Here is an 11,873-nt window from a genome sequence, read left to right on the forward strand (position 1 = left end):
CAACGACGATATGTGACGTTCCACGGGAAAAGGTACCTTATGAGGGTTTCTAGTTTCGGAGATATTAAATGTTTTGTAAAGAGGTGAAAAAATGCTCAATTTTTTTTTATTGTGTGATCTGAAACCTTAATGCGTAACGTTTGTTTACCTGTTTTTATTTTTGTTATAAGTTAGTTATAAGCCTAGTAATGCCGTCTCAGAGTTTAGTAGAAAAGGTACCTTATGGAAAAATGATTGAAAATTCCCAAAAAAACTAGTCAATACGGGAAAAGAAGTTTGGTAGAGAACTGTATTAGCATTCTGCAAAACTAATTTGATAATTTCAGTTCTGGTTGGAGCGCCTCGCAAATATTATAACCGTACATAGACCGACATCACAAATCCAAGTAGACTGCTATTATACCAAATCATCCTGAGGGTCGCGAAGTTGGAATCTTGACACAATGCGAATTTTAATTCGTTTGTGGTGAGCGTTCCGACTGACCATCTAGCGACCTTCACCAAGGAGGAGTTTTGGCCGAAGGGTGTCAAGTTTCGGCGGTTCCGCGGCCGGCTCCCTGACACTGCGGGGTTGCGTAATGCATCGCAGCCATAATGTGATATGTAGTGTTTAGTTTTTTAAAGTTTAGTTATAAAATATATTTTTATATAATATGTATGCTAGTTTTAAGGTATTTATGTATGGGCCATTAGTTGTCTGAAATAAAGATTTTCATTCATTCAAAGTTACTCTCGTCAAGTCTTTCTTAACTAGAATAATCTTCATTTGGTTTGGTCGCATGCAGTAAATCAGCCATTGGTTTGCTGAAAAATGCCAATACCCGACGCATTACCTTATGGAATATCTGAGGTCATTGAACCTCAATGCCGCTTATCTTCAATAGCAACCGAAATATATTATTGATAAGAAATAGACGATTTATACCATCTTAACCCCAAAATATTATTAGTTTATCCTAACTGTTCCATCATCATCATGCCTCATCATGTAACTTGACCACAAGGTACCTTTTCATTACATACAAATTATTGGTCTTTTTTAAGATTATTATGACGAAGAACTAATTAAATTGGGGGCAGTTTAATGTAAATTAATATTTTCTATTCATAAAAGATAAACTATAATATGATTGATATTTTGTAGAGATGTATTATTAGATTTATTTCCATAAGGTACCTTTTCGTAAATGTATGGAGCAAATACTGTTATTGTTATGTAAGTTTAAAGTGGCATAAGGGGTTAAATATAGTATTTAGTTGGGGTTTTAGGATTTATTTCATTTGAATGACAGAATTTCTTTCATATGTGCTCAGAAAAATTGATTGTGTGTCACATTAAAAGTAAAAATATTCAATTTTGTGATTTTATATGAAAAAGTCAGAAAATACATTTTCACCTCTAAATCGGTATTGTTTTTTGCTTAAACTGTCTGTCAGTGTCGTTTTCTAATAGATAAAATTTAAATCTTGAGAGCTCATTGCAATCAATCGTGAAAATGAAATAAAACTTTATTTTCAAGAGATTGGTTAGTATACACATAAATCAGTCGATATCAAAAGTTTCTATTTGCATTACAGAACAAGTCGCAATATTTTTTTAATCTCAGATATATAAGGCATTATTATTTGTAGTGAACTATGTAACTTACTTCAGGAACATAGTTTTTTAGGCGGCTAAACTTAAAACTTCTCTATCGTAAAGTTGCTCATTTCACAACATTATTTTCAAAAAATCATATCTCTGTAACTACGCAACCTAGAAGGTTGATCTTTTGTGTTATCGATAGCTTATTTATTGTAGATTACTGGGGTATGCATAACTCCATACCCGCCATAAGGTACCTTTGACCGTGGGACGTCACATATAGTATTAAACTTTTAGAAAGGTCCGTAAAGTTGTGTTAGGTACTCGTATGCACGCTAATTTTGATACAAACAATAAATTAACAATAAAGGATAACTATTGGGCAAGTTTTATGTGTGCATTAACCTTGGCGTAACTTTGCTGTCACGATACGATAAGACGCCGCAGTTAGCCCCAAATCCATATAGGTACGTTATATGAACTATCTATCAAGCATGTCAAGGCCTGTTGTTTAAGTTGGTTCCTCGATCAATAAGTCTCCGATTAACAATTACAATATTACGGAAATTGCTCCTTAGTAACAGCAAAGAATACCTACTTTGATAAGACTATAATTTTAACCATTTTTAATGCGTCATTGTGCCGCTCTTTAGAGCAAGGAATACATTAACCATTTAGATTTCCTTTATGGGGTCAGTTCTAGTTTTTAATCGCGGAACATTCAAACATGTAACACATTTGATTGACCGTGTTAGATTCCTAAACGTCCATCATTCCAATGTCTATTTTGAATCATATTGTTTATTGACGTAGGTAGTAAGTTTGCCGGGTTATGCCAAAGAATAGATACTTGCTTCCTAAGTCTATTTCTGTCCAACTTCAACGAAGTATTAAAACCAGGTTTAAGTAATATGTTGCCACGCGATCAATTATTCAGTGCCCATGTCCTACCGACTTTCATTGATGTTTATTGATTGATGATCGGTATTCGGTCCCAACACACCATATGTATAGGTACGTACTTTTATATTTCTGAACAAATGTTAGGTTCCCGTCCACTCAGGTTTCAACATTAAAGAATTTATAAATTACGTAGCCAATGCCACAAACAGTAATGGCTGAGAAGTTCAGGCGTCCGACTTTAATCCGGTGAGCGTGGATTCGAACCATGGCTCTTACCAATACCAATATGCTTTTTGGAACTTAAATAGATAAATAGAAAATCTTTTGAAATTTTCGGTGAAAGAAGAAATCAATTCCGCGATTAAATTCAAAGGATACCACCTTTGCATCTTATTAAGTAGATATATATATGAACGCACGAAAATGCATGTATCTATTTTTCTGTCGTCAAAAGAACAAGATTTTAAAACGATGATTTATTTTTACAGGATCGATTGCCATTCCCGGAGCATGCATCGGTATCTTCATGGGCGGCTGCCTGCTGAAGCGGCTCGAACTGCGGCCCAAGGGCGCCGTTCAGTTCGTACTGATCTCGAACACCATCTGCCTCTCTTGCTACGCGCTGCTGTTCTTCCTCGGCTGCGATAACATCCAGATGGCCGGGACCACTATTCCGTATACGAATGCCAGGTGAGTTAGCATCGATCGATACCCTAAAGTATAAACAACATTATTTGCGGTATTTGACACATTATGACTGACGTATATAGAGATGTAACTAACGCAAATCGATTGTCACAGCAAGCGATTACGATTGGATGGCACGTAGACTGAGGTATCGAATTGTGACGTATAATGAATTTTTATTTGAGATTTAAATAAAGCTAGAATTATATGGTTTTCCCGCAAGCTAAATGCATTTAATACACCGACCGAGTAGGTCGCACCCATTGTCAAAATTGAAACTAACTGGGGATCTATTTTAAAGTTTATTTATGTTATTTCTGTGTCAAATTTGATGTCTGTTAAGTGGCGATAAATATATCCATATTTACAGTTAATGATCCACCTTTTCCTTATTTTTATTAAAAGAAAAATGAAAAATTCATATCGATTTACTTAGGTGACTACCGATTCATAACGGTGGTGTCCGGCCAACCCTAAAATTAAAAAAAAAAAGACGTAGAACGTAAACGTTCGCAGTGCAGTTGTTTTCCTTTGTGATTTCGATGTGCAAGACATTTTACGTAGTATTGCTGTTGTGAGTGACAGACGTCAAATACCGCAAATAATGTTGTTTACACTATAGTTATAAGAATAAGAACCAGTGCCGTAGTAGGAATCTCAAAGAGTCGCATATATTGTTTTTAGTGATCTAAGAACATTGTGTACATTAGTTGAGTGACTTGAAGCCGCATGCGGTTCGCGAGCCGTGGTTTGCCGATCCCTCCCCTCGTTGTTACTTAGGATGGTATTCCATGTGTCCAATATCTTGTTCCAATGTGTATTTTCGTCTCACATTTTGCTTAATGAGATAGTCAGACGCAATGCACATTGGACAAAGAAATTGGATAGGTGGAATACCACCTCAGAACAGTTTATCACTAATTTTGCAGATAGCTTTCCAAGCCCGCGCTGTGTCAGTCGTTCAGTTCGTGTTTGTGTATATGTTGAAAATAGTAATTATTTCATGTTTTACTAAATACACGTGTATTTGTGGTTCTAGTAACCTGGAGCCGTTCAAGGTGAACCTGACAGCGGCGTGCAACTTCAACTGCCTGTGCACGGAGACCGACATGGAGCCGGTGTGCGGCAACAACGGCCTCACGTACTTCTCGCCTTGCCACGCGGGCTGCTCGGACTCCTTCTCCTCGCGGTCCAACTTCGCCAACTGTGCTTGTAAGTGGACCCAACGTCTTCTAGTAACCTGGAGCTGTTCAAGGTGAACCTGACAGCGGCGTGCAACTTCAACTGCCTGTGCACGGAGACCGACATGGAGCCGGTGTGCGGCAACAACGGCCTCACGTACTTCTCGCCTTGCCACGCGGGCTGCTCGGACTCCTTCTCCTCGCGGTCCAACTTCGCCAACTGTGCTTGTAAGTGGACCCAACGTCTTCTAGTAACCTGGAGCTGTTCAAGGTGAACCTGACAGCGGCGTGCAACTTCAACTGCCTGTGCACGGAGACCGACATGGAGCCGGTGTGCGGCAACAACGGCCTCACGTACTTCTCGCCTTGCCACGCGGGCTGCTCGGACTCCTTCTCCTCGCGGTCCAACTTCGCCAACTGTGCTTGTAAGTGGACCCAACGTCTTCTAGTAACCTGGAGCTGTTCAAGGTGAACCTGACAGCGGCGTGCAACTTCAACTGCCTGTGCACGGAGACCGACATGGAGCCGGTGTGCGGCAACAACGGCCTCACGTACTTCTCGCCTTGCCACGCGGGCTGCTCGGACTCCTTCTCCTCGCGGTCTAACTTCGCCAACTGTGCCTGTAAGTGGACCCACCGTCTTCCATAAATAGGTTATTGTAACTAACTATTTTGGCTCAGCAATCCAAAGAGAATCTTGGCCTCCGAAACGAGAGCGTGCCACCTGTCCCTACTGTAAACCTTAACAATTTTCAACAATTATCGAACTGCTGCTGATAACGAGTCCCTCAAACAGAAAGATGTCCGGTTTTGAGTTTGGAGCATCCAGAACACATGAATTGTACCTACTTAAAAGTCTAACTAAAGTATTTTCTCTATATTTGGGCGTACTATGTCGCTTTAGCCTTTCAGTGGTACGTGGGGAAGCTCACCACCAATGACGAAACGCATGCTCGGGTTTGCGATAACTGAGCTCGTTTTTAGGGTTCCGTAATAAGATAAGTAATGTTGTCGTCAGGCGTGGCGGGCAACGCGCGCGGCATGGCGGGCGTGCTGAGCGGCGCGTCGGCGGCCGCGCTCACGGCCGCGGCCGCGCGCGAGTACAGCGACGTCACCGTGGTGCCCGTGGCCACGGCCGGCGCCTGCAACCCGCCCTGCAACACCATCTTCCCCTTCCTGGTGCTGCTCTTCTTCATGACCTTCGTGGTGGCCGTCACGCAGATGCCGCTGCTCATGATCGTGCTCCGGTAAGCGTTTCGAAAAGGAGTTATTAAAAAGTGTTTACTTCATACACCAATTAATTGATCATATTCATATGCTTCTCTCCAATTAGGAAAACCCAACATAACCAACATTAAAGAATTTTAACTTTTGACGTGTCAGTCAATCGTGTCATTTGACATTCTATGAGTCATCTCATCTCGATCTTGCGCAGAAGGTATCACTCGATTCAAAAGCGACGTAACCCAACCCTATTCTTTGCGAAAGTATTAAAACGCGTTGTAATCAATTAACATGTATCGTAGATTTGCGTATATGAAGTTTGAGGAATATCGTTTTGAGGACGCGGAAAATGTCCTACTGTTACTCGGACGTCGTACATGAATTGTGACTGGCGTTGGTCTAAATAATGCCCTCTTTTCCAGGTCTGTGAGTGAAGAGGAGCGTTCGTTTGCGCTCGGCATGCAGTTCGTGATATTCCGGCTGTTCGGCTACATCCCCGCGCCCATCGTGTTCGGGAACCTCATCGACTCCACGTGCATCCTGTGGAACAAGTCCTGCAGCGGCGAGACGGGCGGACGCTGCTTGCTCTACGATATAGAACAGTTTCGGTTCAGGTACGTATTGTTAGGTCTTTGTAGTTAGATCCTATTAGGTATTTTGTGATTGCCTTACATGTCTTATTGCGTTCAATAATAACAGCCAAACCTGTCAACATATAACTTTTTTTTTGTTTATAATTAAAGTACTTGATTACGTCTTTATTACATTCATTTACGTATGATATATACTAAAGTAAAAATTCGAAGTTACGTTTTCAATAGGAAACATCCATAAACCACATAAAATACAAACCATATACAAAATCACCATAAACTTGATATTGCTACTTTACGCCAATAGGAGGTTGCTCCCCTTACCTTTGACGCGCCTTGTCTCAGAAACCTGAATAGTCAGAAAGTCTCAGAATACTTGACATTTTGATACACCCTGTCACCCTGTGCCAATAAACAGGGGGTCCCTGTGCTGCCCCCTTCCATGCTTGGTGTTTTAGTTACTATCGACTAAATTTGTTTGGAGAACAAAATTGAAAAAAAAACCAATGTTTTAGATACGTGGGTCTCTGCGGCGGCATCAAGATCGTGGCCCTGGGCATCTTCCTGGCGGACTGGTGGCTCGTGCGCCGCCGCCGCCACCTCGAGCACGCGCCGCCCGCCGACGCGCGCGACCTGGCCGGCTCCATCATCAGCCTCGACAAACGTAACTACCCATGCCGACCTACTACATACCTACCCTACCTAACCTACTGGATGCTTGTACGACGTTTTTGGTTTTGGCTATTTGATTTAGTCCCATACTAGGATTTCTAATTTACTCTATGGCAACACCGGTACGTTGTTTCTACCTGTGACTTTACGATGTTTGCGTAGTTGATATACGCCAAGCGCCAAGCATTGCATATAGCAGACGATTTATGGTATAACGCTGGGAAGACACCGTTTTTGGTGGGATTGATTTTTTTTTTTTTTTTTTTTTTTTTTTTTTTTTTTTTTTTTTTTATAGGACATTCTTACACAGATTGACTAAGTCCCACAGTAAGCTCAAGAAGGCTTGTGTTGTGGGTACTCAGACAACGATATATATAATATATAAATATGTACTTAAATACATAGAAAACAACCATGACTCAGGAACAAATATTTGTGTCATCACACAAATAAATGCCCTTACTGGGATTCGAACCCAGGACCATCGGCTTCACAGGCAGGGTCTCTACCCACTAGGCCAGACTGGTCGTCGACAGACATGATCTACTGCAGACTGCAGGCTTGACAAAAGACTAGTTAATGGTACACCCGGCTGCAAATTTGCATTTCCACTTTATATACCTATGAATTCATTTACTTACTCTCGCTCGCTTAACTGTACTGAATCGCCTATCACGTTTATATTCCTTTCATTACTTTTACCAGATTTTATATAAAAATCTCAAATATAAATCCATTTCCTTGTCATGATAATAATGTATTTACAGTTAGACCAAGATAAGTCTGCAACAATTTTGATAACACACGCAGTGCAAGTTTTATTTATACGTCATTTACATTTGGCGTTTAAAATAACACTTGCACTGCGTGTGCTATCAAAATCCATGCAGACTTTTCTTAGTGTAACTTGTATCAATAATTTCAGTATTCGAAGAGCTGCCGTCGGCGGACAACGCCAGCGGGTTCCGGTCGGGCTTGACGTCGGGGCTGAGCTCGGCGGCCACGTCGCCGCTCGAGGCCGACGCCGAGCCGAGGGCCTCCATCCAGCGCACCGACTCGCAGTACTCGCAGGTATGTTACTAATTATACTTCTGGATTTTATCGTAATAATTATGTGACTGCTACATAATGAAAGGCATTAAAACTCGAGTCTGGGTTTATAAAACGAACGAAGTGAGTTTCATAATATAATCACACGAGTGTTTTAATGCCTAATTATGTACAGTTACATACACTGCTTTATCTACACACATATTATAAACTTTCTTTTTATTCACTAACCTCATATTACAGCTAACATTGGGACACTTTGCTCTCTGGCGGAACTCGCGGATATGTGGTGGCGTCTCCGTAATATTTTAATCGCACATTTTACACGAAACAAGCCTAAGAATATTTTTACTATAACTCAAATAATTAATTACTAACGTCTACCCGCAGGAATCGCAAACAGCTCGCAAGAGCTCCCGCGTGCTGGTGGCCTCGCGGCACCTCCGCAACGACTCCAAGACCATCCAGCTCGAGAACACCAACTACAAGACGCACTCGCGCTCCGGCTCGCGCGACCTCAGCCTCGACCAGCTCAAGCAGCTCGCGCTCAAGAGCGTCGAGAACCTAGACCTCAGCGTGCTCCCGCTGGCGCCACATTTGTGTGGTGACGAGGTAAATGTTACTGTGTTTTCTTGACACGACTTATGACTAATTAAATAAATTAAATAAATTAAATAAATTAAATAAATTAGATAAATTCGATAAATTAGATAAATTAGATAAATTAGATAAATTAGATAAATTAAATAAATTAAATAAATTATTTAAATTAAATAAATTCAATAAATTAAATTAAATAAAGTCAATAAAATCAACAAAATATAAATAAAGTAAATAAAATAAACAATATTTTTAGTATTTTTTTTTAGTTCTGACGGCACATCACTAAAACTACTTTAATGTAGCAAACCAGTAAGCAACCGATAATAAAGGTTACCATAACTGAATGAAAACCTGTTAAAAACCCTTAACAAAAACCCTATCGCGATGGGGTTTTGAGATTAACTCGGTTAAAGGTTAGGGTTACCGTTTCAATAAGGTTACCATTACAATCAGGTAACAGTATGATAGGGTTACCGAATGATAAGGTAACCGAATCAATTGGGTTACCGAATTGATAGGATTAAGCGTAAACAGGGGTTTTCCGGTCCTTGCTTTTAACGATATAAAAACCGGCCAAATGCGAGTCAGACTCGCGTTTCTAGGGTTCCGTACATAAGTCCGACTCACGCTTGACTGCACATTTCTTATAGGTTTTCCTGTCATCTATAGGTAAAGAACTATTTTGTGTATTTTTTTCAAAATTTTAGACTCAGTAGTTTCGGAGATAAAGGGGGGGGGGATGGTCATTTTTTGGCTATTTTCTTAAATAACTTCGAACCTATGTATTTTAAAATTATGAAAAAAAAACACGTCCATTTGGGTCACTAATTTACATGTGTGTACCAAATTTCAACTTAATTGGTCCAGCCGTTTCCGAGAAAATAGGCTGTGACAGACGGACAGACAGACAGACGCACGAGTGATCCTATAAATAAGGGTTCCGTTTTTTCCTTTTGAGGTACGGACCCCTAAAAATAAGGAAATTTGAATTTTATAGGCCACGGACCAAGCTAACTTTGCATAGAGCGTGAAACGTCAATATTGAACTACTATGAAAATATAACGTTTATAATGGCACTCTCAGACTTTGTCACGTCAAAGTCAGTACAGAGATAGCTATTAGGCAGGACTCTAGTACATTTCATAATCGATTCAATAATAAGTAAATTAAATGTGAATGTATATTGTTGAAGGAGAGCAAACGGTTGCTGGAGTCCGGCGCGCTCCGGCACCGGCGCACCGGGTCCCGGGACCTGCGGCCTGCTGGAGGGGGGGGAGGGGGGTCGCGGCACAAGCGCACGTCGTCGCACCACATCACGCTGGAGCCGCACGAGCTCAGCCTGCAGCTGCAGAAGGGCCGCAGCGTCGACCAGCTCGCCCCGTCCCTGCCTCGCCCGCCGCACGACCCCTGCGTCTGAGAGGGACATATTTACCCACCGAAAACTCATTTCGCCTAACGTGCCCGTAGATCTGATGAAAGCTGTTTCCTGTCGTAGATGTTATATTTAAAAAAAAAACAATATTTACTTCTAGCGGTAGTTGTTCCCTTCAGCAGAAAATGTCTTTCGACGGATGTGAGCGCGTTAGACGAAGTGAATTTTCTGTGGTCCCGCTTCCGAGCGTATAGTGATATTTAGTGAAATTTGGGCTCGGCTCGAGCTCATATCCTGTCGAATAGTAGCGATAGTACTGATTGAGTGATTTGGATCATATCTATGTAGTTACGACGCTTTAAAGAGATCTATCTCTAGTCTGTAGAAAACCCCTATAAAACTATAATGAACTCGATCGATCGGGAGCCGCTGCGAATGAAATTTAAAAAGAAAGATATACCGCAGTTTTATTCTACGCATTCTCAACTCTTAACAAATGGTAGCCTTTTAATGTAAACTCATTTAAAGTGTTATGGTAGGCGTCGATATCATATAGGTTAATAAATAAAACCCCTATAAGAATGGTAAATTTTGACTGCGATATAAACTTTCCCCATGTGCTTGTGTTAGATATAAATACTCAGTATATTTACACTCGGGTGGTTTTAAAATGTCGGTACCCACTTCCTACCTGACGATGAATGGCATTGATATATTTTGGTAAACCTAACCGCTAATTACTTACTGCTGTGGCGCAACGACCCAAAGTGGATCAACTATTGTAATTCTAACTCTATTCTTTAAGCGGTAAAGTTGTTATCTGTATGGAATATTTTGTTGTTATGCTTTTTATTTTGCACACGTAATTAGCGGTTTGGTTTAACAAAAGAAAACAATGCCATTCATCGGCAGGTATCTCCCAAGTGGATTCCGACATTTTAAAAACCGTACGACTATACACTCGGGTTTTCACCGTAGCTGTTCTTATAAAGCCAAGGATTCACTAGCTAGGAACTAAATGTCGAGCGATATCTCGCCACATGACACCATATACCAGGCAAAATTTTACCAAGACGCTGTTTTTTTTTTGACGTCGTATGACATGGCGACATTTGTCCCCTAATGAATCCTTGGCTTAATAGTTTTAATTAACGACCTTGTTCATAGATTATTATTGATAAAAATAAGAAGTACTTCAGATGTATTAATGTCAATGAGTTGCATAACAGATACAAGTGCATTCACTTTAAAATCTTACATATTAAGAATACTTTATTGAATTGATATGTTAAATTGTAAATATCATTTTCTGCGTTAATGCAATGCACTATTTACAGACCATTTAGATATATTTTGTACTTAATTTTATCTACTTTTCTAAAATATGAGAATACTAAAATGAAATAATATAGCACATGATAGATGGCTACTAAGCCATCTAAAATTCTTTCTCGAGCACTAGCTCGATCATATTAATTACACGTTTTTATTTTCAAGAATTATAACTTTATTTTTGCACAACAAACATCTGTTTGCAACAACTTTTATTAATTAATTATTGTAATTAGCATGATTGTGCTTTAGACCATCTAATATCTGTTGTGACATGCCCACGCAAAACTGCCATTTTGTTGATTTATTAAATCAAAATATTACATTAAAATCACAAAGTGCCACAGGACTCAAAGTTCAAGTTCTTTTTTGAATGCTGGCCTACAGCTTTTGTACAAATAAAATCTATCCTGCCTTATTCTATAATTGAGACTTCTGCTTGCATAAATAATAAACACTACCTTTCTTTTAAAATTGTAAAGCACAATATTTTACACCTAAACTGACATCATTACATTCCCTTAAATGTGTAAAAAAAACCCTTCTCAACATTTTCAATGCAATAGGCACCAATCACAAGCTATATAATAAAGGTATGTAAAAAGATATGTATATGTCAATTTTATATTTATTTATTATGATCTCAAGATGGTGATGACTGCTGGTTATAA

General features: G+C 39.9%; 2 protein-coding genes across 2 annotated transcripts in view; one reads left to right on the top strand and one right to left on the bottom strand.

Annotated features, from left to right (window-relative positions):
* LOC134789843 (solute carrier organic anion transporter family member 3A1-like) overlaps nt 1-10,459 on the top strand; it is a 122,063-nt gene extending 111,604 nt beyond the window's left edge. The window contains exons 12-19 of the mRNA XM_063760509.1: nt 2,977-3,178; nt 4,215-4,387; nt 5,374-5,602; nt 6,002-6,193; nt 6,688-6,836; nt 7,770-7,915; nt 8,285-8,506; nt 9,691-10,459. Coding sequence (XP_063616579.1) covers nt 2,977-3,178; nt 4,215-4,387; nt 5,374-5,602; nt 6,002-6,193; nt 6,688-6,836; nt 7,770-7,915; nt 8,285-8,506; nt 9,691-9,915 — 1,538 coding nt within the window. The 3' untranslated portion in view covers nt 9,916-10,459. The remainder of the gene's footprint in view (nt 1-2,976; nt 3,179-4,214; nt 4,388-5,373; nt 5,603-6,001; nt 6,194-6,687; nt 6,837-7,769; nt 7,916-8,284; nt 8,507-9,690) is intronic.
* Nucleotides 1-11,873, bottom strand: part of LOC134789834 (tumor protein D54) — a 222,948-nt gene that overhangs the window by 105,148 nt on the left and 105,927 nt on the right. The gene's annotated exons all lie outside the window — the stretch shown is intronic.

This window comes from Cydia splendana, chromosome 4 (assembly GCF_910591565.1).
Source record: "Cydia splendana chromosome 4, ilCydSple1.2, whole genome shotgun sequence".
NCBI lineage: Eukaryota > Metazoa > Arthropoda > Insecta > Lepidoptera > Tortricidae > Cydia > Cydia splendana.